The 26,602-nt window shown below is 44.0% G+C and overlaps 1 protein-coding gene across 5 annotated transcripts in view; it reads left to right on the forward strand.

Annotated features, from left to right (window-relative positions):
- The window catches only part of nf1a (neurofibromin 1a), a 117,021-nt gene that overhangs the window by 76,744 nt on the left and 13,675 nt on the right, over positions 1–26,602 (forward strand). For all 5 annotated transcript variants that reach the window (XR_006833559.1, XM_046313983.1, XM_046313984.1 and 2 more), the window contains 13 exons: positions 11,984–12,416; positions 13,138–13,478; positions 13,651–13,853; positions 15,739–15,932; positions 16,715–16,855; positions 18,118–18,397; positions 18,688–18,902; positions 19,119–19,180; positions 24,155–24,296; positions 24,829–24,930; positions 25,235–25,375; positions 25,479–25,605; positions 26,044–26,175. Coding sequence is in view for 4 of the 5 variants with exons in the window: in XM_046313983.1 (XP_046169939.1) it covers positions 11,984–12,416; positions 13,138–13,478; positions 13,651–13,853; positions 15,739–15,932; positions 16,715–16,855; positions 18,118–18,397; positions 18,688–18,902; positions 19,119–19,180; positions 24,155–24,296; positions 24,829–24,930; positions 25,235–25,375; positions 25,479–25,605; positions 26,044–26,175 (2,513 nt within the window). In the remaining variant the exon portion in view is untranslated. The remainder of the gene's footprint in view (positions 1–11,983; positions 12,417–13,137; positions 13,479–13,650; positions 13,854–15,738; positions 15,933–16,714; positions 16,856–18,117; positions 18,398–18,687; positions 18,903–19,118; positions 19,181–24,154; positions 24,297–24,828; positions 24,931–25,234; positions 25,376–25,478; positions 25,606–26,043; positions 26,176–26,602) is intronic.

Consider the following 26,602-nt stretch of genomic DNA (forward strand, 5'->3'; position numbering starts at 1 on the left):
TGGTCAAAAGTATTGTGGAGCTCCTGCTCTTCTCATAGAATATTAGATCAAAAGTATTGTGGAGCTCCTGCTCTTCTCATAGAATATTACATCAAAAGTATTGTGGAGCTCCTGCTCTTCTCATAGAATATTAGATCAAAAGTATTGATCAAAGATCAAAAGTATTGTGGAGCTCCTGCTCTTCTCATAGAATATTAGATCAAAAGTATTGTGGAGCTCCTCTTATAGAATATTAGATCAAAAGTATTGTGGAGCTCCTCTCATAGAATATTAGATCAAAAGTATTGTGGAGCTCCTGAATATTAGATCTCTCCTCTCATAGAATATTAGATCAAAAGTATTGTGGAGCTCCTCTTCTCATAGAATATTAGATCAAAAGTAATGTGGAGCTCCTGCTCCTCTCATAGAATATTGTTAATATTAGATCAAAAGGAATGTGGAGCTCCTGCTCCTCTCATAGAATATTAGATCAAAAGTATTGTGGAGCTCCTGCTCCTCTCATAGAATATTAGATCATATTACAGCTCAAGAATATTAGATCAAAAGTTTGTGGAGCTCCTGCTCTTCTCATAGAATATTAGATCAAAAGTATTGTGGAGCTCCTGCTCCTCTCATAGAATGTTAGATCAAAAGTATGATGGAGCTCCTCTCATAGAATATTAGATCAAAAGTAATGTGGAGCTCCTGCTCCTCTCATAGAATGTTTGGTCAAAAGTATTGTGGAGCTCCTGCTCTTCTCATAGAATATTAGATCAAAAGTATTGTGGAGCTCCTGCTCTTCTCATAGAATATTACATCAAAAGTATTGTGGAGCTCCTGCTCTTCTCATAGAATGTTAGATCAAAAGTATGATGGAGCTCCTCTCATAGAATATTAGATCAAAAGTATTGTGGAGCTCCTGCTCTTCTCATAGAATATTAGATCAAAAGTATTGTGGAGCTCCTCTTATAGAATATTAGATCAAAAGTATTGTGGAGCTCCTCTCATAGAATATTAGATCAAAAGTATTGTGGAGCTCCTGCTCTTCTCATAGAATATTAGATCAAAAGTATTGTGGAGCTCCTCTTATAGAATATTAGATCAAAAGTATTGTGGAGCTCCTCTCATAGAATATTAGATCAAAAGTATTGTGGAGCTCCTGCTCTTCTCATAGAATATTAGATCAAAAGTATTGTGGAGCTCCTCTTATAGAATATTAGATCAAAAGTATTGTGGAGCTCCTGCTCTTCTCATAGAATATTAGATCAAAAGTATTGTGGAGCTCCTCTTATAGAATATTAGATCAAAAGTATTGTGGAGCTCCTGCTCCTCTCATAGAATATTAGATCAAAAGTATTGTGGAGCTCATCTTATAGAATATTAGATCAAAAGTATTGTGGAGCTCCTGCTCCTCTCATAGAATATTAGATCAAAGGTATTGTGGAGCTCCTGCTCCTCTCATAGAATATTAGATCAAAAGTATTGTGGAGCTCCTGCTCTTCTCATAGAATATTAGATCAAAAGTATTGTGGAGCTCCTCTTATAGAATATTAGATCAAAAGTATTGTGGAGCTCCTCTCATAGAATATTAGATCAAAAGTATTGTGGAGCTCCTGCTCTTCTCATAGAATATTAGATCAAAAGTATTGTGGAGCTCCTCTTATAGAATATTAGATCAAAAGTATTGTGGAGCTCCTGCTCTTCTCATAGAATATTAGATCAAAAGTATTGTGGAGCTCCTCTTATAGAATATTAGATCAAAAGTATTGTGGAGCTCCTGCCCCTCTTATAGAATATTAGATCAAAAGTATTGTGGAGCTCCTGCTCCTCTCATAGAATATTAGATCAAAAGTATTGTGGAGCTCCTCTCATAGAATATTAGATCAAAAGTATTGTGGATCTCCTGCTCTTCTCATAGAATATTAGATCAAAAGTATTGTGGAGCTCCTGCTCCTCTCATAGAATATTAGATCAAAAGTATTGTGGAGCTCCTCTCATAGAACATTAGATCAAAAGTATTGTGGAGCTCCTGCTCCTCTCATAGAATATTAGATCAAAAGTATTGTGGAGCTCCTCTCATAGAATATTAGATCAAAAGTATTGTGGAGCTCCTGCTCCTCTCATAGAATATTAGATCAAAAGTATTGTGGAGCTCCTGCTCCTCTCATAGAATATTAGATCAAAAGTATTGTGGAGCTCCTCTTATAGAATATTAGATCAAAAGTATTGTGGAGCTCCTGCTCCTCTCATAGAATATTAGATCAAAAGTATTGTGGAGCTCCTCTCATAGAATATTAGATCAAAAGTATTGTGGAGCTCCTGCTCCTCTCATAGAATATTAGATCAAAAGTATTGTGGAGCTCCTGCTCCTCTCATAGAATATTAGATCAAAAGTATTGTGGAGCTCCTCTCATAGAATATTAGATCAAAAGTATTGTGGAGCTCCTGCTCCTCTCATAGAATATTAGATCAAAAGTATTGTGGAGCTCCTGCTCTTCTCATAGAATATTAGATCAAAAGTATTGTGGAGCTCCTCCACCTAAATATTAACAGTAGCCAAAATGAGTACCGGAACCTATTTCAGTCAAAGTCGAGCACTGATTGCAGACCACCATTTTCTGAAGCTCGTGTCTTAACACCATTGTGTTCTTACTCCATCGATTTGAAACAAGAATGCCATTCATTCACACATGATTACAAAACAGCCATTTATTTGGGTTGGGGCATTTAAACAGACATTGTATTTTTACAGAAAGTAGAAAATAAGTTTGACTTAGTAGAGAGATGAGTGGAAACAGTTCTGTGAGTGCTCGACTGACACATGAAGGTAGAGGGGCAGACTTATTAATGTAGCAAGGAGGCTTTGCAGACCTAATGCATTCTTTGTGCCCAGCCAAGGATGGCAAGAAGATGTTTAAAGTTTACCCTTGATATAGTATTTGTGCATGGAATCAAGTCAGATGAGGGAAAGGAAGTTCACTTGAGTTGGTGTAAAGTAATAATTTTAACTTAACTCATGTCTGAAGAGCAAGCATGTTGGCATATTTGAATTTTTAAAAATATAAAAATATATAAAAAAACAACATCAAACAAGATATATAGACGTACAAGACCAAAGTTCAACAGATACAGGACCAGACAAGTAAACAGGATAGGCTTCCATTCTATTACATATTGTAGTTGTGAGTGTACAACCAGACCAAAACCAGATATCTCAATTTGACGCATGTCTTATGTTCAACAAAATATACTTTCTACATATACTCAATACTACACTTAGTTAATCAAATATTCCCAGTACTAATACTGTCATTATGTATAGTTGGCATAGTGTACTGTTAATTTGATTGAATGGGGCGGCACGTAGCCTAGCGTTTAAGAGCGTTGATACAGTAACCAAAAGGTAACCGTTTCGAATCCCAGAGCCGACTAGGTGGATAATATGTCCATGTGAAAGTGACTTTCTCATGGGCACTTGAACAGATTTTTCACCAAGTCAGCTAGGTGAAAGTCGCTCTGGATAAGACCACCACTAAATGACTAATATGTTAATGATCCACCTGTACAAAGATCCTGAACCTTTGCAGTAAGGAGAATTCACTTGGGCAGTTGAACCTTAGCAGTGAAGGTATTTAACTTGGGCAGTTGAACCTTTGCTGTTAGGGTAAATTCACTTGGGCAGTTGAACCTTTGCAGTAAGGGTACATTTACTTGGGCAGTTGGACCTTTACAGTAAGGGTAAATTCACTTGGGCAGTTGGACCTTTACAGTAAGGGTACATTTACTTGGGCAGTTGGACCTTTACAGTAAGGGTACATTTACTTGCGCAGTTGAACCTTTGCAGTAAGGGTACATTCACTTGGGCAGTTGGACCTTTACAGTAAGGGTACATTTACTTGGGCAGTTGGACCTTTACAGTAAGAGTACATTTACTTGCGCAGTTGAACCTTTGCACTAAGGGTACATTCACTTGGGCAGTTGGACCTTTGCAGTAAGGGTCAATTTACTTTGGCAGTTGAACCTTTGCAGTAAGGGTAAATTTACTTGGGCAGTTGAACCTTTGCAGTAAGGGTCAATTCACTTGGGCTGTTGGCCGTAGGGTGCTGTTTGTAGCACATTATTTCAAATGAATGTCTTACTGCCGCCGATAGCCTACCACCAATTCAAAAGTTCTCTCTAGAAATCAAAATTACATCAGATTAATGCATTTTACAAAGCAAATATGTAAAAGCTCCTAAATTCGATTACATAAAGATGCAGTTCTTAGAAAAAATAACATTATTGGTCTTGACTTGTTGAGGCATAAGACTGGAGGTGATCTGGCCTTTTGATATCTCTGTGCCTTAGTGAAGTTAAGCTCCTAGCCAGGCATGGCTCTCTGAGGCTAGAGGGAGTGCATGCAATGCTCATCACACCACTAGGGGCATGTTCTCTAGATCCTGTGGGACTTCCAGACACGAATCACTGGAGCTGAAACACTGCATATGCATGGACATTTCTCCAGCCGTTCCTGGATCTCCCGTTTGGCTCCTTACCCCTTCTCTTGCCTGCTACTCCTCCCTTTCCTTCCACTCTTCTTCTCCCTGCTCTTCATCATCCACCTGGACCTCCTCCAGCATGACGCTGGCATCGCAGGGCCCCACTATGCCCCCTCTGTGTGCTCTGTGCCCTCGTAGCCTATGCCACTCACCAGGTCCACATTACTGCGGGTGGAGCGAGGGGCACGGGCCTGGCGCCTAAGACTGCACACCTGGCAGGCCAGGACCACAGTAGAGACCAGCAGACACAGGACCATATATATTTATATTTCATAAAATGGCATTAGCACTTACCTGTCCAGACGTATGTCCTGTCCTTGCAGAAACAGCTCCTCAGCTCCTGTTTGAATCATAACACTCAAAGATTCCTCAAACAAAAAATCTGTCTCACTTTCCCGATCAATCTCTTCTATAATCTGGTGCAAATCTGTATACTTTGACTTCGTTTTTCATGATTTATTCGCCATGATGTCTTCAATGGAATCGTTGAAAATACAACTTTCCAAAATACTGCTGTGCGTAACAAGCGTCACAGCAACTCCTCTGATAGTCAAGACGAGAATGGAGTTCCTTACGCGTGCATTGACAAACAAGGAATTGTGGTCCAACCCAAAACCATTACATACTGGCGTTTACCTCAGCTCATTGGCTATCTACCCTGCTAGATTTCAAGAAGATTAGTGATCATTGGGCAGAAATACAGTCAATCAACGAAGCTTAGCTAAAATTATTGGTGCGCAAGGTAGTCATTGCACGTAGTCTTCAAATCAGTTTACTTCGGTCAATACTCCCCGCAAAAAAGAACAATGACGTTTGGCTGTGTTGCAAACATCCAGAGGAATGCACTGAAACCAACCATGACTAGATAAACGATGGTTTACCGTGTGAATTACGTCGAATGCTCTGTAAAAAATTGATAGAGATGGAATTCACAGCACAAACGGGTTACAAAATGTTTCGATTTAGGTTAAAAAAATGAATTTTATCAAAGAAAACGGACCTTCATTTGATCACTGGGACCTTCAGGAAGAGAAATAAGAGCAAGATATCAGAATTTAAGTCATAATTTCTACCTTCAGATGTGAATGTGTAAAAACTGTCATGGCGGAAAATGTTTTTGTTGTTGATTGCTCTTCTCAAACAAAAGCATGTTATTTGTTCTCTGTAATGGCTATTTTAAATCGGAAAACGTAGTTTGATTACTAAGATTCTAATCTTTTGAAGGATGTAAGACACTTGCATTTTCAAGAATGTTTAATGTTACGACGTTGTATTTTTAGTTGTCACTCTGAAATTTCCCCTGATGTTGATCCCTGTACAGGGATCGCAGCCATAAGAGGGTTTTAACGTTTAAATATAGTTATAGAAGTTGTATGAGATACGTATGCTTAGGGGTCTGCAGAGTGATTTCAGGGTGTTTTTTAAAATGTATTATTTGCGGACCCCACCCCCTCCCAATGTTTTTATAAATATTCCTACCAACAACAAAATAAACACATTTTGAATTACATATTTACAGTAGAAAATATCTTCTTTCTGATGATGTCAACTTTATTTCTCAACTCCTAATATTGAGTTCATTACACTCATTGGAGCTTATTACACTGTCTGACATTAACTTTGAAAAGCACCTGCGAGTACGCGTCACGGGAAATGCTGCTGGTAAGCTTTCTTGACTTCCACATTTTTGCCAACACATGGCTAACCTTTGTTTAACCAGATAAATGGCTGCATTTAGCAAAAATGTGTTTGGATGACCTTTTCTACAAATAGGCTAAGTTGGAGTTTACACTTCCTCTTCAAATTATGACGTGAGTAGGTCAAAATAATGAAAAATATCTACCGAGTCGTGATAGTTTATTACTTCTCCCTGCCGTTATCATTCACCTGATAAGACCAGACGTGATTTATAAAACATTTTGCTAACTAGCCCAGATAAGTCATCCATTCTGTCACAGTACATCACAGTTTACTAAATGAATGAATTAATAAGTCAATGTGTTACTCAAGTAGACTTGCCTTACCATAGAACTAACTGGCTACAAGTTATTTATGCAGTACCTTTCAGGAACGTATTATGTACAGTAAATGTCAGAATAATCTAGACATCTTTGTTAAATTTGTCCAAATCGTCATTTTGTCATTTTCATTGCAATGTCCACTTAAGTTAAAATAAGCTGAATCTTACCGCAGAAACACATTATTTGGTCATTACTTTTTTTGTACAATTTATGTTGGAGATTGTGTGGGCATCACTTACCTGGGCAAGGGGACAGCCTGTGAGTGAGTGAGTGAATGTGAGTGAGTGAGTGAGTGAGTGAGTGAGTGAGTGAGTGAGTGAGTGAGTGAGTGAGTGAGTGAGTGAGTGAGTGAGTGAGTGAGTGAGTGAGTGAGTGAGTGAGTGAGTGAGTGAGTGAGTGAGTGGGGCAAGGTGAACTAGACTGGGAATATGTCAGTATAAGGAGCGGGCGGTGTTTGTGTCAGAATTGGCACCTGCTGTGACCCAAGCCTCTTGAAATGCACCCCCCTCCCCCTTCAGTCTTTTTCTGACTTGGTTATTTCTGGGTTCGTTGAGCCGCCTCCTCTGTAGCCCACGACGTCTGAAAAGAGACACAAGGGTGTATGTAAATGAGTATAAGCCCACAATTCAGTCTGAGACTGCCAGCTACCAGTAAATGATACTAATAATACTGCTAGCGATGAACTCTTTCTAGGCCTGAGAAGCCAAATTATTTTTTATTTATTTAACTGTTATTTTGACAGTCATGCTGAGACCAAGGTTGTCAGGATTTGGCCAGGGTTGTTCCGGTTTTTGGTCACTAGATGCCCCCATTGTGCCTTTTTGACCTTTTGTTTTCCCTTGATCCCCATTATTATTTGCACCTGTGCCTCGTTTCCCCTGATTGTATTTAAACCCTTTGTTTTCCTCAGTTCTTTGCTCTGTGTTTGTATGTTAGCACCCAGCCCTAGTACTCTGTGAACTCTTGTTGATCCCGGTGGACTCTCTTGTGGAATTCTGTTTTTTTTGTTCTTGTTTGTTTGTTTTTGAGTATCTTTTGAGGCTTTTTGTGCTATACCTTCCACCTTGTGGATTTACCTTTTTGTCTTGGAGGATTACCTTTGTTCTTGTGGAATTCCTTTTGAGGTTGTGGAGTTACATGTTTTCCTGAAGAACTTCACTTTTTACTTCATTAAATACACCGTCTCAAGTACTGCTGTGTCTGCCTCATCTTCTGGGTTCTGCCGACTATTCGTGGCTCAGTTGGTCACTCCGGAGACCCGGGTTCGTAACCGGGTCCTGACAGAAACACAGAGCCAAAAATGAACCCAGAGGCAGCCAGTTCCCAGGACCTTGTTGCCATGCTGTCCCACCACCAGGAGACTGTCCAACGCCACAAAGCCGCCCTGGTTCCGCAAGAGGCCTTAATGGCTAGACATTCTCATCTTCTGTCAGAGATGCTGACTTCCATAAAGCAGATATCTGATCGACTTACCCCGGCAACAGTTCCCATCCCAGTACCTCAGATTCACGTACCCATGGCAGTTAACCCTCTGGCTGAACCTCGTCTTCCACCTCCCAAACGGTTCTCAGGTGGTCCAAGTGCTTGTAAAGGGTTTCTCACCCAATGTTCTCTCTCCTTCGAGCTACAACCCTCGTCGTTCCCCACCGACCGGTCTAAGATCGCATATATCATCACCCTGCTGTCGGAAAAAGCCCTGGCCTGGGCTACTGCTGTGTGGGATGCCCATAGTTCCTGCTGTGCCAGCTACTCTGCCTTTGCTGAGGAATTCAAACGAGTGTTTCAAGGCCCAAGCAGTGGTCCTGACTCAGCCAAACAGCTCCTGACTCTCCACCAAGGTCGGCGCAGCGTGACGGACTATGCCATCCAGTTCCGCACGGTGGCAGCAGCGAGTGGCTGGAACAACGAGGCGCTCACGGTGTGCTTTTTGAAAGGCCTTTCCGACACTATCCAAGATGAACTGGCCACTCGGGAACCACCGGACAATCTCGAGTCCCTGATCAAGTTGGCCTCACGCATTGACCAGCGTCTGAGAGAGAGAGAGAACTCAACCGTAGACCTCTAGCCCCTATCAGTCCCAGCTCCGAGTCCCCACCTTTATCCTCTCTGGCTCCACCGGAACCCATGCAGATTGGACGCATGTCCCAGGCTGAGAGAGACCGCCGGATGAGGGAGCGACGCTGTCTATATTGCGGCAAACCGGGCCATTTCCGTTCCACGTGTCCCGGGCTCCAGGGAAACGCTCTGTCCCGTACAGACCGGGGGGAACTGTAACAGGAAACATAACCTCCTCCCATCTGTCCAACTCCCGTCTGCTCATTCCAGTCACCCTTTCCTGGGACAACCACAAGCTTCACCTTCAAGCCTTGGTAGACTCTGGAGCCACAGGTAACTTCATGGATGGTGTCTGGGCGAAGGAGAATGGCGTTCCCTCTGAACCTCTAAGTGACCTCATGAGGGTTACTACATTGGATGGAAGCCCTTTGGGATCTGGACTTGTCACTCATGTCACTACCTCCTTGCGACTTTCAGTTTCACAACACCAGGAATTGATGAACTTTCATTTGATCTCCTGTTCAGAGTTCCCTCTCGTCCTTGGATACCCCTGGCTTCACAGCCATAACCCTCACATCGACTGGTCTGTGGGCACTATCAAGCAGTGGGGTCCTACGTGCCAAGCTACTTGTATTTTCCCGAATTCCCCGAGTTCTACTCCCGAGTCTTTAGAATCCATCGACCTGACCCGAGTTCCCGAGTGTTACCATGACCTCAAACGGGTATTTAGCAAACAGAGGGCCACCATGCTACCACCCCATAGACCTTATGATTGCCCCATCAAACTGTTTCCGGGCACTTGCCCCCCCAGGGGTCGGATCTTTTCCCTATCTCCACCCGAACGAGCTGCTATGGATACCTACATCAAGGACGCTCTGGAAGCAGGCCTCATGCGTCCATCCACCTCCCCGGCGGGAGCAGGGTTTTTCTTTGTGGCCAAGAAAGAGGGTGGATTACGTCCTTGCATCGACTACCGGGGACTCAATGCCATAACCGTCCGTAACCGTTACCCGCTACCCCTTATGGCCACAGCCTTTGAGCTGCTCCAGGAAGCAGTTGTTTTCACTAAGCTTGACCTGCGGAACGCATACCATCTTGTGCGGATCAGACCTGGTGACGAGTGGAAGACCGCTTTCAACACGCCTACTGGTCACTATGAATACTTGGTGATGCCCTTCGGCCTGACCAACGCCCCAGCGGTGTTCCAAGCGCTCATAAACGATGTGCTTATGGATATGCTTAACATATTTGTGTTCGTTTACTTGGATGACATCCTCATCTTTTCGAGCTCTCTTCAAGAACACACTAAGCATGTCAGACAAGTACTCAAACGCCTCCTAGACAGCCATCTGTACGTTAAGCCGGAAAAATGTGAATTCCATTCATCCCGAGTACAATTCCTGGGATTTGTAGTGGAACCCGGTCGAGTCCAAATGGACCCCAGGAAGGTAGGGGCGGTAGCGGATTGGCCCACCCCCAAATCCGTTAAGGAAGTTCAGCGTTTCCTGGGCTTCACTAACTTTTACCGCAAGTTCATCAAGAACTTCAGCTTGGTGGCAGCCCCTCTCTCAGCTTTAACCAAGGGTGGCAATGCAAGGTTTTTGTGGGGAAGAGAAGCTGAGACGGCCTTCCAAGGACTCAAGCAGCGCGTCCTCTCTGCTCCCATCCTGATACTACCGACTACGGATGAACCGTTTGTGGTGGAGGTAGACGCCTCAGAGGTTGGTGTTGGAGCTGTCCTGTCTCAGAGGGGTGAAGACAAGAAGCTTCATCTGTGCACTTTCTTCTCACACCGGCTTAGAGGAACTACGATGTGGGGGATCGTGAACTCCTAGCGGTTAAGATGGCATTGAAGGAATGGAGACACTGGCTCGAAGGGGCTTCTCACCCGTTTCAAGTGCTTACGGACCACAAACATCTGGAGTATATCCAGCAGGCGAAGCGGTTGAACTCTAGACAAGCTAGATGGTCTCTTTTCTTCAATCGATTCCAGTTTATCCTCACCTATCGGCCCGGGTCGAAGAATCTCAAACCGGATGCCCTGTCCCGAGTCTACGCTCCTGCCATTCGAGATGACACGGACATGCCTGTCCTTCCTGCTGCTAAGATTGTGGCTCCGATCTCGTGGCAAGTTGAGGATACCGTGAGACGAGCTCAAGCTATTGAACCGGACCCGAAAGGAGGTCCTGCCAATCGGTTGTTTGTCCCCAAGGCAGTGAGGACTCAGGTCCTTCTGTGGGGGCACTCCTCTCGCCTCACCTGTCACCCGGGCGTAGGTCGCACCTTGGAGTTCATCCAGCGTAAGTTCTGGTGGCCTACCATAAGAGAAGACGTTGCCACTTTCGTCAATGCCTGCCCCATGTGCTGCCAGGGCAAATCTTCTCACCTCCGCCCGCAAGGACTCCTTCACCCTTTACCTGTTCCCCACAGACCTGGGTTCCTGCCAAAGACATACTGGACCCTGACCTCATTCGTCAGTTCAGGGCCCTCCACCCTGAGAGAGCTGGTAGGAACGTCAGGAGCCGTTCCTAGGGGGGGATTCTGTCAGGATTTGGCCAGGGTTGTTCCGGTTTTTGGTCACTAGATGCCCCCATTGTGCCTTTTTGACCTTTTGTTTTCCCTTGATCCCCATTATTATTTGCACCTGTGCCTCGTTTCCCCTGATTGTATTTAAACCCTTTGTTTTCCTCAGTTCTTTGCTCTGTGTTTGTATGTTAGCACCCAGCCCTAGTACTCTGTGAACTCTTGTTGATCCCGGTGGACTATCTTGTGGAATTCTGTTTTTTTTTGTTCTTGTTTGTTTGTTTTTGAGAATCTTATGAGGCTTTTTGTGCTATACCTTCCACCTTGTGGATTTACCTTTTTGTCTTGGAGGATTACCTTTGTTCTTGTGGAATTCCTTTTGAGGTTGTGGAGTTACATGTTTTCCTGAAGAACTTCACTTTTTACTTCATTAAATACACCGTCTCAAGTACTGCTGTGTCTGCCTCATCTTCTGGGTTCTGCCGACTATTGGTTAAGTGACTGTTTCTCACTCCGGAGACCCGGGTTCGTAACCGGGTCCTGACAAAGGTCTCTATTTCAGAAGAGCCCTGTAACAAAAATATGTTGTGTACAGTATTACAATAGAAAGCTCATTCACAACAAGTTCATGTACAAATTAAGTGCTTTCAGAATGGTATGAATTTCTGATTTTTATCTGTATGAATCCACTGTGAGACTGTTCTATCTAAACCAAAGAGACCAGACAACACCAGTATTTTGGAATTTATTTAACCAGTAAAAGTATTTATTTTTAGAGGTAGACCTGGCTGGCTGAGAGTGCACTTTCTACCAACTCATCTTCCATCAGACCTATCCTCAACTTCTCCTTCCCTTCTCTTTCCGCAGGTTTAAGACAGGCCAGATCAACGGAGACCTTCTAATCTACCATGTGCTGCTGACCCTGAAGCCTTACTACGCCAAGCCCTACGAGATCGTAGTGGACCTGACCCACGTGGGGCCCAGCAACCGCTTCAAGACAGACTTCTTGTCCAAGTGGTTTGTGGTGTTCCCGGGCTTTGCCTACGAGAACGTGGTGGTGGTCTACGTGTACAACTGCAACACGTGGGTGAGGGAGTACACCAAGTACCATGAGAGGCTGCTGACAGGCCTGAAGGGCAGCAAGCGGGTGCAGTTCATCGACTCGCCGGTGCGGTTGGTGGAGCATGTAGAGGCAGAGCAGCAGAAGCTCCCCGCAGCCACGCTAGCCCTGGAGGAGGACCTCAAGGTGTTCCACAATGCCCTCAAAGTGGCCCACAAGGACACCAAGGTCTCCATCAAGGTTAGTAGCACACTGGTCTGTGTGTAACCCTAACTTTCACACTGGCTACATGGAAAACAGGGTATGGGGAACAAGGAAGTATGGAGATAGAGTGCAGGCAGGAACAGCAGGAATTGTTTACAAAAAAAAGTGCATTGGACATTTGTTGCAATATCAAATCATTTCTGGGTAACAATTAAGTACCTTAATGTGATTGTTTTACGTTAAAAATGGTCAAAAAGAAAGAGGAAAAAAATATTTTTAGCAAAGGGCAGTTTCTCAAGCAAGAATTTTGACAGAACTGTCAGGGAGTGGGGAGGCAATCTGAAAATTAGCTGTGATTGGCATAGTACCAAAACTTACTCTCTTTATTATTGGTCTATTAACAAATTTACAGCATGGTGATGTCACCATGGGAGGTCAAATCTCCAGAGCACCAAAACAGGCTGAAATTTCACGCAGTCTTTTCAAACAGCTTCGATGTAATTTTCACAATTTTACAATATTATTCCATCCTCATAGTGTAGAAATATGCAGTATAAAAAACACAGGAAAATCATGTTTTTCACTTCTCTATGCCTCAATTTGAATAGATTAGTTTGTTGCCAAAAGGGAAAGTGGAAGATTGAATTGATTGGTTATTGAGTCCTGCTTTGTGTTAGCAGCATAACAGCTGGTCTGTGTTGTCATTGTTGTCATGTACACACTTGTCTCTCAACAACAACCCTCCCTATTATCCCAGGTGGGCTCCACGTCCGTCCAGGTGACGTCAGCAGAGCGTACCCGTGTCCTGGGCCAGTCCGTGTTCCTCAATGATGTGTACTATGCCTCTGAGGTCGAGGAGATCTGCCTGGTGGATGAGAGCCAGTTCACCCTGACCATGGCCAACCAGGGTACACCCCTCACCTTCATGCACCAGGAGTGTGAGGCCATTGTCCAGTCCATCATCCACATCAGGACGCGCTGGGAGCTGTCGCAGCCAGACTCAATCCCCCAACACACCAAGATCAGGCCCAAAGATGTGCCGGGCACCTTGCTGAACCTCGCCCTGCTCAATCTGGGCAGCTCTGACCCCAGCCTCAGGTCAGACATTCAACATAGCTAGCTTCTAGGGGTCAATCAGGGCAGGTCTTGGTGTAGCATGTTCTCTGAAATATGAGCAGTAGCTAAATGAAACAATTAATTTCCTGCAAATTCTTCATCCAACTTCCTGCTTTGAAATGGAATATAGTAACTAACTGTGTCCCCTTCACAGGTCTGCAGCCTACAACCTGCTGTGTGCCTTAACCTGCACCTTCAACCTGAAGATCGAGGGCCAGCTGCTGGAAACCTCAGGCCTGTGTATCCCTGCCAACAACACCCTTTTTATAGTCTCCATCAGCAAGACGCTGGCCGCCAACGAACCCCACCTCACCCTGGAGTTCCTGGAGGAGTGCATCTCCGGCTTCAGCAAGTCTAGTGAGTCTAGAACACGGAACGTGCATAAATGCATTGACTGAAATGAATTCCAAAAGATGGCCGCTCTTGTCTTTTCTATCTCACACCTGCTTGCCTACTCTTTTTATTTACAGCGACACACTAACTTTCTCTCAACACACAAACGCAGACACTCACTCACAGACCGGCCCAACGATCCACGTCAACCTGACCAGTTGCCATTAGTTTTGGGGGGACTGTTTGATTGCCATATCCATCAGTGTGTATTGAGCCATGGCTTCAGAGTCCTCAGCTCTCAGTGTGGGTGTCTTGTCATTCATCCACATGCCAACCTCTGTTCCTCAACACTGTAGCAACAACAGAGGAGCTGGTGTTATTCAGCCTCTGTTCCTCAACACTGTAGCAACAACAGAGGAGCTGGTGTTATTCAACCTCTGTTCCTCAACACTGCAGCAACAACAGAGGAGCTGGTGTTATTCAACCTCTGTTCCTCAACACTGTAGCAACAACAGAGGAGCTGATGTTATTCAGCCTCTGTTCCTCAACACTGTAGCAACAACAGAGGAGCTGGTGTTATTCAACCTATGTTCCTCAACACTGCAGCAACAACAGAGGAGCTGGTGTTATTCAACCTCTGTTCCTCAACACTGCAGCAACAACAGAGGAGCTGGTGTTATTCAACCTCTGTTCCTCAACACTGTAGCAACAACAGAGGAGCTGATGTTATTCAGCCTCTGTTCCTCAACACTGTAGCAACAACAGTGGAGCTGGTGTTATTCAACCTATGTTCCTCAACACTGCAGCAACAACAGAGGAGCTGGTGTTATTCAACCTCTGTTCCTCAACACTGTAGCAACAACAGAGGAGCTGATGTTATTCAGCCTCTGTTCCTCAACACTGTAGCAACAACAGAGGAGCTGGTGTTATTCAGCCTCTGTTCCTCAACACTGTAGCAACAACAGAGGAGCTGATGTTATTCAGCCTCTGTTCCTCAACACTGTAGCAACAACAGAGGAGCTGGTGTTATTCAACCTATGTTCCTCAACACTGCAGCAACAACAGAGGAGCTGGTGTTATTCAGCCTCTGTTCCTCAACACTGTAGCAACAACAGAGGAGCTGGTGTTATTCAGCCTCTGTTCCTCAACACTGTAGCAACAACAGAGGAGCTGGTGTTATTCAACCTCTGTTCCTCAACACTGTAGCAACAACAGAGGAGCTGATGTTATTCAGCCTCTGTTCCTCAACACTGTAGCAACAACAGAGGAGCTGGTGTTATTCAACCTATGTTCCTCAACACTGCAGCAACAACAGAGGAGCTGGTGTTATTCAGCCTCTGTTCCTCAACACTGTAGCAACAACAGAGGAGCTGGTGTTATTCAGCCTCTGTTCCTCAACACTGTAGCAACAACAGAGGAGCTGGTGTTATTCAACCTCTGTTCCTCAACACTGTAGCAACAACAGAGGAGCTGGTGTTATTCAACCTCTGTTCCTCAACACTGTAGCAACAACAGAGGAGCTGGTGTTATTCAGCCTCTGTTCCTCAACACTGTAGCAACAACAGAGGAGCTGGTGTTATTCAACCTCTGTTCCTCAACACTGTAGCAACAACAGAGGAGCTGGTGTTATTCAGCCTCTGTTCCTCAACACTGTAGCAACAACAGAGGAGCTGGTGTTATTCAGCCTCTGTTCCTCAACACTGTAGCAACAACAGAGGAGCTGGTGTTATTCAACCTCTGTTCCTCAACACTGTAGCAACAACAGAGGAGCTGGTGTTATTCAGCCTCTGTTCCTCAACACTGTAGCAACAACAGAGGAGCTGGTGTTATTCAACCTCTGTTCCTCAACACTGTAGCAACAACAGAGGAGCTGGTGTTATTCAACCTCTGATTCTGTGTCTGTGTTTAGGTATAGAGCTGAAGCACCTGTGTCTAGAATACATGACTCCCTGGCTGCTCAACCTGGTGAGGTTCTGTAAGCACAATGACGACGCCAAACGTCAGCGCGTCAGCGCCATCTTGGATAAGCTCATCACCATGACCATCAATGAGAAGCAGATGTACCCCTCTATACAGGCAAAGATCTGGGGCAGCCTTGGCCAGGTGAGTAACCACACACACACACACACACACACACACACACACACACACACACACACACACACACACACACACACACACACACACACACACACACACACACACACACACACACACACACACACACACACACACACACACACACACACACACACACACACTCATACATCCTTGTTGTTTGACCTCAGTGTTTGACTAAAATGTCAATCTATCTTATCTTACTTAATGTACTGTTAAATGTCTCCAGGCCCAATACAAACGGCCCATGTTGGCTTTCTCAGAGATGAAGGCTTGCAGAGATGGGAGGAAGTCATGTAGAAGATGGGGACATATTGCATTTTTATAAGCACAAGGAATGCTTTATGAATCCTCCAACAGCCTGTTTTTCAATTATTATTATTTTTTTTAAATATATTTTTTAATTGACAGTATCAAAATGACAGTACTTTGGGGTTTGAAGTGTTCTTCCTAAACAGCATTAGCTATCTACGCTGTAAAAGTTTAATGGCTTGTCTGAAATGACTGTAGTATAGACATCTAAATATATCTCCATAGATAATAAACAACACATTCTAAACTCCTCTCTAAATTTTCATAACCATATTCATTCTGGGTGGTTTACAAGTGCACTTTTTGGGGAGAAGGGCAGTTCTGTGTTTCTGAGATATGACCTGTCAATTCTACACAATAAATGTATTTCTGAACAGTCCCTAACGTTTAGCCCCACTGAATGCAACCCAGGTTGTATGTGACCTGGTGACCTAACCTGTGACCTCTGCCCTCAGATAACGGACCTGCTGGACGTGGTGTTGGACAGCTTCATCAAGACCAGCGCTACAGGAGGCCTGGGCTCCATCAAGGCTGAGGTCATGGCTGACACGGCTGTGGCTCTGGCCTCAGGGAACGTCAAACTGGTCTCCAGCAAGGTGGGTATCTACACTTTGTGCTAGTTTACGCAGGCTAACACATGCTAACTGGGCCAACTGTTTTCAATGGCAAAATTGCTAACAGTTAAGTGTCAGTCTAGATGCACTGGGAACACTGTCTTATGCTAACAGACACTCCATGTCAAGCCCAGTGTCCCAACATGGATGACATCACTGTCCTTGTCTTAATGAACCCTCTGATCGGAGACCGTTTTCCTCTCAAACGCCACAATGTCACTAACTCAAAGTATGCTTTAGAACAACTCTGTTAGAATCTTAATCGCGGCCGTTTACAATTCCAATTGGGATTTTCTAAATCATCATTTGGGATTAAGCAAATAAATATTTCTGTATTATCAATATTAAGATGCAAACAGTTTTAGTATGATACAAAGATAAACTCATCAAAACAGTGTCCTAGACAACATATATTAGATGCTGTTTTTAATCTAAAATGTCTTTCAAACAAAGAACATTTGCATTTAAATGGATTAATCCTTACCAATTTGCTTTAGTTACAGCTTCTTTACACATCATCCAAACTGACCGACTCATCAACCCCATCTGTGAGCTGTTTATCCCAATTGTCCCTCTTACTGAAACAGAAACACACACCCTCATAGCCCAGGCTGACAATAGTAAGCCAGGCCCTCACTCCTATTAAGGCAGACACTGTAAAGCATGGCAGTGAATGATGATCATTGTGAAGATGTTTTGCTAAGGAACAGCAAACACAGTGCTCTTTTAGTTGAGGTGTCTCAGCACCCATTTTAGTCATTTACATCTATTTAAGTGACTAATCAATGACTTTAAGCTTCACAGTTGATGAATCATTTTCAGGGTTTGTGTGTTCTGATATAGTAGTCTTAATGTCCACGTCATCCATCAGGGTGGGCATTGTTTGGTTGGCATGTTACAGCCCAGCCACTACTGATGTCATGACAGGCCAGCTATTGGGGACAAAGGGGACTTTGTCTGGTCCCCATGGCCTATTTGTCACCCGGGGCTTGAGCCAATGGTGTTCTCTGCCTCCTATTTCGCCAACATCCCAAAATACATCAGACGTTTTTTTAGGGATACCGCTCGCGTTTAAAATCAGAATAAGAACAAAAAGATGCTGCTCTTGGCAGATATTAATTCTGTTGAAATTAACATCATCAGGAAGTTAAAATAGTCCAGCACAAAGTATATGATGTCATATCACTGACTCTACCTTCTAATACCGCATATTGATTGGCTATTTCCACACACCCTCTGACCAGGTGATTGGCCGGATGTGTAAAATCATCGACAAGACGTGCCTGTCTCCCACGCCCACCCTGGAGCAGCACCTGATGTGGGATGACATCGCCATCCTGGCCCGTTACATGCTGATGTTGTCCTTCAACAACTCTCTGGACGTGGCCACTCACCTGCCCTACCTGTTCCATGTGGTCACTCTGCTGGTGGCCACTGGCCCCCTGTCCCTCCGCGCCTCCACACACGGCCTGGTCATCAACATAATCCACTCTCTCTGCACCTGCTCCCAGCTCAACTTCAGAGGTGAGGAAGCACACCGTATCTACCCTGCAGACTATATACCATCTGTAGTTAAACAGCATACCCTTCCCTGGTCATTACTGTGTATGTATGCCACTGGGCTCCCTTGCTAGTAAGATAATTGAAAGACCCAATGTAAGCACTGCATGCAGTGAACCATGAAACTACTCAATAGAGGTCAATGTCTGTTATTTATGTTTGTTTAAAACAGTTTGCTATAGATATCAGTGTTCAGGGTTTCTCTTTCAGAAGAGCAACAAGTCATATTTTCCTCTTGTCATGATCTCTTCCAGAGGAGACCAAGCAGGTCCTGAGGCTGAGCCTGACAGAGTTCTCCCTGCCTAAGTTCTACCTGCTGTTTGGCATCAGTAAGGTCAAGTCTGCTGCGGTCATCGCCTTCCGCTCCAGCTACCGTGACCGCTCCTTCTCCCCCGGGTCCTACGAGAGGGAGACCTTCGCCCTCTCCTCCCTGGAGACCGTCACTGAGGCCCTGCTGGAGATCATGGAGGTGGGGGAGACACACACACACACACACACACACACACACACACACACACACACACACACACACACACACACACACACACACACACACACACACACACACACACACACACACACACACACACACACACACACATTACATACTATATACATTATACTATGTACCGTCCAGAATACAAGCAAAATATCAATATCTGACTGAATATGTCCTCTCTTGTAGGCGTGCATGAGGGACATCCCAGCGTGCAAATGGCTGGACCAATGGACCGAGCTGGCTCAGAAGTATGTCAGATTTCTTTTGAGACATATTCACTTTGACCACTATCAATGAATGTCTCTCAGTGCATTCGGAAGGTATTCAGACCACTTCACTTTTTCCATAATTTGTTACGTTATGGCCTTATTCTAAAAAAAGAAATATTAATTTAAATCCCTAATCAATCTATACACAATACCCCAAAATGACAAAGCAATAACATTTACATTTAAGTCATTTAGCAGACGCTCTTATCCAGAGCGACTTACAAATAACAGGTTTTTAGAAGTTTGTGCAAATTTATAAAACACATAACTGAAATATCTAATATACATAAGTATTCAGACCCTTTACTCAGTACTTTGTTGAAGAACCTTTGGTAGCAATTACAGCCTTGTCCTCTTGGGTATGATGCTGGGGAGTGTTGCTGCACAGCTGTTTTCAGGTCTTTCCAGAGTTGTTTGATCGGGTTCATGTCCGTGCTCTGGCTGGGCCACTCAAGGACATTCAGAGACTTGTCCCAAAGCCACTCCTGCGTTGTGTTGGCTGTGTGCTTAGGGTCTTTGTCCTGTTGGAAGGTGAACATTCAGCCCAGTCTGAAGTTCTGAGTGCTCTGGAGCAGCTTTTCATCAAGGGTCTCTCTTTACTTTGCTCCGTTCATCTTGCCCTCAATATTGGCTAGTCTCCCTGCTGCTGAAAAACATCCCCACAGCATGATGCTGCCGCCACCATGCTTCACCGTAGGGATGGTATTGGCCAGGTGATGAGCAGTGCCTGGTCTCCTCCAGATATGAAGCTTGGCATTCAGGCCAAAGAGTTCAATCTTGGTTTCTTAGACCATATAATCATGTTTGTCAGACCAGATAATCTTGTTTGTCATGGTCTGAGATAGGGTTGCATATTTTGGGGAATATTCAGTGGTGGAAACTTCCTGTGGGAACATATGGGAATTAACAGAAATATATGCAAATTAATATTAATTGTTTTTTTGCATTAGATATATTTACCATATCATATGGAGACAGAAACATAATTGCAAATGATAAAAATCCTTCCAATAGAAAAAAGAAAACGATTAAGTTACGAATAGAACCTAATTCATTAAATGAGTTTACTCTTCACATGGGATGAACTTTAATTAAATGAGTTGACATTTACATACATTTAAGTCATTTAGCAGACGCTCTTATCCAGAGCGACTTACAAATTGGTGCATTCACCTTATGACATCCAGTGGAACAGCCACTTTACAATAGTGCATCTAAATCTTTTTTTGGGGGGGGGTGTAGAAGGATTACTTTATCCTATCCTAGGTATTCCTTAAAGAGGTGGGGTTTCAGGTGTCTCCGGAAGGTGGTGATTGACTCCGCTGTCTTGGCGTCGTGAGGGAGTTTGTTCCACCATTGGGGGGCCAGAGCAGCGAACAATTTTGACTGGGCTGAGCGGGAACTGTACTTCCTCAGTGGTAGGGAGGCGAGCAGGCCAGAGGTGGATGAACGCAGTGCCCTTGTTTGGGTGTAGGGCCTGATCAGAGCCTGGAGGTACTGAGGTGCCGTTCCCCTCACAGCTCCGTAGGCAAGCACCATGGTCTTGTAGCGGATGCGAGCTTCAACTGGAAGCCAGTGGAGAGAGCGGAGGAGCTGGGTGATGTGAGACTCTTCACATGGGATGAACTTTAATTAAATGAGTTGACTCTTCACATGGGATGAACTTTAATTAAATGAGTTGACTCTTCACATGGGATGAACTTTAATTAAATGAGTTGACTCTTCACATGGGATGAACTTTAATTAAATGAGTTGACTCTTTACATGGGATGATTTCACTGAACAACAAAAGGGATTATTGAATGATCCCCAATAATCCATCACATCTCCCAAAAACGTTTTCAACATGTATCTGTAAAATGACAGTCTAGAAACTAAAGCTTAGGTTGTCTTCCTCTCAGGCTTTCATGTGTTCTGCCTGGACATCCTCAATGTCCACCTCTTGAACATCAGACTCTGAGGCCTCATTTTCACTGTCACTTTCCAACCTTGTTGAGGATGGCTTGTTGTCAGGTTGAAAAAGCCTCAAATTTGCCCGGATGGCCACCAATTTTTCAACCCTTGTATTGGTCAGCCTGTTGTGTGCTTTGGTGTGTGTGTTCCCAAACAAGGACCAGTTGGCTCTGAGGCGACTGATGTTGGTGGGATTTGGAGGATGATGGAGGCAACAGGGGAAAGAGCCTCAGATCCACAAAGTCCCTTCCACCAGGTGGCTGATGAGATATGTTGGTACAACTGCCATATTGCATCTCCATCCCAAAATCCTTGTTCGGAAGTGGACTTTGCCAGACTGCCAAGAACCTTGCCCTCATCCAGGCCAAGGTGGCGAGACACGGTTGTGTTGACACCATATGCCTTGTTGATCTCCGCACCAGACAGGATGCTCTTGCCAGCATATTTGGGGTCCAAGATGTACGCTGCGGCGTGTATGAGATTCAGGCAGAAGTCTTCACACTTTTTAATGTATTTCAGAATGGCAGTTTCCTCTGCTTGGAGCAACAGTGAAGTGGGCATGGCAGTTTGGATTTCTTCTCTCACATCTGCAAGCAGAGTCTGAACATCAGACAGGATGGCATTGTCTCCCTCAATCTGTGCAATGGCTACTGCTATAGGTTACAGGCTGCTTACCACTCTCTCGGCAGACTGTGATATGGCCATTTCTTGGAGAGACTCCTTCCCCTCCAGGAGACTGTCAAACATGATAACAACACCAACCCAACGGGTGGTGCTGGGCAGCTTCAATGTGGTGTTCTTATTCTTCTCACTTTGCTTGGTGAGGTAGATTGCTGCTTTAACTTAATGACCCTTTGCATACCTAACCATTTCCTTGGCTCTCTTGTAGAGTGTGTCCATTGTTTTCGTGTGGAGCATATTCAATGCATGAGCAGCACAGTCAATGGGTGTGATGTGAGGGTAGGACTCCTCCATTTTAGACCAAGCAGCCTTCGTGTTTGCAGCATTGTCTGTCACCAGTGCAAATACCTTCTGTGGTCCAAGGTCATTGATGACTGCCTTCAGCTCATCTGAAATGTAGAGACTGGTGTGTCTGTTGTCACTTGTGTCTGTGCTCTTGTAGAATACTGGTTGTGGGGTGGAGATTATATAGTTAATTATATCATCATATACTTTCTCTTCCAATACACATTGCCTATGAGCATCAGAGGTGAACTATTTGCATACACAGCTCAAGCAAGACATTCATCAGCATTTCTGACTACGCAAAAACTGTTGCTATCGAGAAGGTGTCTGATTCATCATTTTCAACTCAAATAGAAGTGGAGGGACTTTTGTCAGTGGTTGCTTGTTGTGAGCGCAGAGGAAACTTAATGCTCTTGGCCAGATGGTTCTGCATCTTTGTTGCATTCTTCACATATGATTTGGCACAGTATTTTCAAATGTACACAGCTTTTCCTTCTACATTAGCTGCAGTGAAATGTCTCCACACATCAGATAGTGCCCGTGGCATTTTCCTGTAAAGATTAGAAAAAAACAAATACAATTCCATGTACAGATAAATTGTTAAGCAGTTAGATTAAACAACTCCTTTATAAGATAAATGTTTCAAATTGAAACATGTATGGAAATAGGTGAATTAACACTCCTCAGTTAGCAGGCTCAAGCAAGCTAAAACCAACATGGTAGCAAAAACTAATTAGCAGACATTTTTAACAAGTTAGAAATGATTTAAACACACTTTGTTGTAGGCTACTATTTACTAGTTAACAAAAAATAATTTATGTTCTATAAAATATATTTACCCCACCCAGTATTGTAATCCAAATTTAACAGAAAGCATGTAGTAGTGTGGGCTCAATAGCATCTCATTATTGTGCAAGATCTTGAGAATCAGCTGTACAGGCATGGAAGAGTGCACTGCACATGTAATGGAAGACTGCACTGCGCATGCAGTGTGTTGCAATTCCATTGAATTGGTGATAGTTTAATCAAAATATGCCACAAAACCTAGAATTGCCTTGTGTATCCCACTTTTTAAAATGAATTTAAGCCAAATTCCCAAAATTCCCAGGCTTAACTTCCCATGGAAAATCTCCAGAACAATTCCGGAAATTTACCTTGAAAGTTTTCAACCCTTTGCAACCCTAGTCTGAGAGTCCTTTCGGGACCTTTTGGCAAACTCCAAGCGGACTGTCATGTGCCTTTTACTGAGGAGTGGCTACCGTCTGGCCACTCTACAATAAAGGCCTGATTGAGGGAGTTCTGCACAGATGGTTGTCCTTCTTGAAGGTTCTTCATAGAGGAACTCTGGAGGTTTGTCAATGACCATTGATTTCTTGGTCACCTCCCTGACCAAGGCCCTTCTACCCTGATTGCTCAGTTTGGCCGGGCTGCCAGCTCTAGAGTCTTGGTCAGGGACCACTTCTTCCATTTAAGAATGATGGAGGCCACTGTGTTCTTGGACCTTCAATGCTGCAGACATGTTCTGGTACCCTTCCCCAGATCTGTACCTCGAACACAATCCTGTCTCGGAACTCTACGGACAATTCCTTCGACCTCATGGCTTGGTTTTTGTTCTGACATGCACTGTCAACTGTGGGACCTTATATAGACAGGTGTGTGCCCTTTTTAAATCATGTCCAATCAATTGAATTTACCACAGGTGGACTCCAAGTTGTAGAAGCATCTCAAAGATGATCAATGGAAACAGGATGCACCTCCGCTCAATTTCGTGTTTCAATAGCAAATGGTCTGAATACTTATGTAAATAATGTATTTCTGTTTTTTATTTTTAAAACATTTACAAAAATGTCTAAAAACATGTTTTTGCGTTGTCATTATGGAGTATTGTGTGTAGATTTTTTTTTTTATTGAATACATTTTCTAAGGTTGTAATGGAGCAATGTGGACAGAGTCAAGGGGTCTGAATTCTTTCTGAATGCACTGTATATACACTCTATTGTGCTCTTCTCAAATGCCACCTATGTCGTCCACCAGGTTTGCGTTCCAGTACAACCCGTCCCTGCAGCCCAGAGCCCTGGTGGTGTTTGGCTGCATCAGTAAGAGAGTGACCCACAGCCAGATCAAACAGATCATCAGGATCCTCAGCAAGGCCAGCCCCCTGCTCAGCATAGACCGGGTGGGTCTACACACACACGCTGTTGGAGAGCTGAGTTTTAATGAGCAACTCCATCTTCCAGAATTAACACATATACACACACGCACACACACAGGCTGTTGGAGCGCTGAGTTTTAATGAGCAACTCCATCTTCCAGAATTAACACACACACACAAACATTGAGGGGTGGTGGTGAGTGTATTTTACCTTTCCTTAGCTCAGTCTGTCAATTTTTGTCTGGCTCAGTCTGTACAGGCTAGGCTGCCTGTGGGTGCTATCTGCAATATGTGTGAGCTCTATCTGCAATATGCAGAGAGCTAAGTGTTTATGAGTGCACCAACCCACTTATCCAATGGTTTCTAATCCTCTAGCTAACATTATGGATACTATGATACACTCTCTCCCTTTTCTTCTCTACCCCACTACTCTCTATATCTCTCCCTCTCGTTTTATTTCCTCTTTTTCATGTTCGTCCTTTCTTTCTTTTATCTCTATCTCTCACCCCACACCCTCTCTCTTTCACTCATCCTCTCCTGTCCTCTTCCTCCACAGGGGCTGGAGAGCTGCTTAAAAGGACCTGATAACTACAACAGCCAGGTGTTGATTGAGGCCACAGTCATCGCTCTGACTAAGCTGCAGCCCCTTCTCAACAAGGTACACAAACCGCAAACACAGAACACATGCAATGCATAATGTGATTGTCTGTGGTCTACTGCTTGTCAAATTAAAGTTTTTTTGGTCACGTACACAGATTTGCATATGTTATCGCAAGTGCAACAAAATGCTTGTGTTCTACTATTCAATAAAGAACCCAGCTGTAAGTTGTTGGTTCGTGATTTTTAATAACAATTTGGAATCGGAGGAAGGCTAGATTTGTTCTTTGTTATCTTAATGTGCTTGGTGCTGTTCCCGTATATAATGTATGTAACCTCATGGGTTATACTGTATGCTCCTCCAGGACTCCCCCATGCACAAGGCTGTGTTCTGGGTGGCTGTGGCTGTGCTGCAGCTGGATGAACTCAACCTGTACTCTGCTGGGACGGCCCTGCTAGAGCAGAACTTGCACACTCTGGACAGCCTGAGAGTATTCAACGACAAGGTAACAGGCAGACACTCACTCTCAGTTCAATGACAAAAATTAAACATATATTGACACTATTTATATGCTGAATACACCCCCCCCCCCCCCCCCCCCTATCAAGAGTCCAGAGGAGGTGTTTATGGAGATCAGGCATCCTCTGGAGTGGCATTGTAAACAGATGGATCACTTCGTGGGCCTCAACTTCAGCTCCAACTTCAACTTCGCACTGGTGGGACACCTGCTGAAAGGTAAGTAGAGGGCACAGGGCACCTGACTACATCATGGCCCTAGCAACTCCCCTTCCTGTGACTGTACTGTGTATCATATAAACCACGGCTTCTCTGTCAATATTTCTTAAGTAAACATTCTGAAAATGTTTGAATTTGTTTGGGTCTAATCTACCTAGATAAAGGATAGACGAAGACGTTGGCCTGACTTGCCGAGCCACTAATGAAAACCTGTCTTCCCACTTGGCAGCAGTTGTTGGTGTTTTCACTTGTCTCTGTAGTCTGTACTTGTCACTAGCTGCATTTAATGTTGTGTACTCTGTAGACCTTGATGTGTTTTAATGCTAACTGTGTTGAATTAATATGGCTATGTTACAATCTACCAAGCAAGCAGTGGAGTGGTATATGGCTAGGACTTACGTGCCACTCTGTTTCCCTTCTGTGCGTGTCAATGTGAAGGCTACAGACACCCGTCCCCCACCACGGTGGCTCGTACGGTGCGTATCCTCCACACGCTGCTGGCCCTGGTCGGAAAACACCTCAACTGTGACAAGTTTGAGGTCAACAGCCAAAGCGTGGCCTACCTGGCAGGTCAGTTCCAGTCACAGTCCTACACACTGACTCCACACACCCATACTTTGTGTTGACTCACCAGACCTTCATTTTCTGTCAACTCACTGGACCTGCAATATGCTTTTTAGATAGCAAGCAGTGCGTTGCTTTAGAAACATGATTTGTTAAACAGATATGATATTCTGTCATGTACTGCCCCCCCATTGTTGGAATTGATTCCCTGATGCCGCTGAGGCATTTTATGACTGGTGTTAAATTCATTAATTAAGGATTGCAGTTGTTCCCATTGATGTAATGGTTTATTTGTTGAAAGTGTACTATTGTAATTGTACCTTGTAGTCTATCTTTATTCTTATTTTATTTGGAATGTTTATTTTAAAATGTTTGTGCTCAGGGCACAAACCTACAAGCCCTTAACCAACAGTGCAGTTTTAAGAAAAAAAAA

This window comes from Oncorhynchus gorbuscha, linkage group LG19 (assembly GCF_021184085.1).
Source record: "Oncorhynchus gorbuscha isolate QuinsamMale2020 ecotype Even-year linkage group LG19, OgorEven_v1.0, whole genome shotgun sequence".
NCBI lineage: Eukaryota > Metazoa > Chordata > Actinopteri > Salmoniformes > Salmonidae > Oncorhynchus > Oncorhynchus gorbuscha.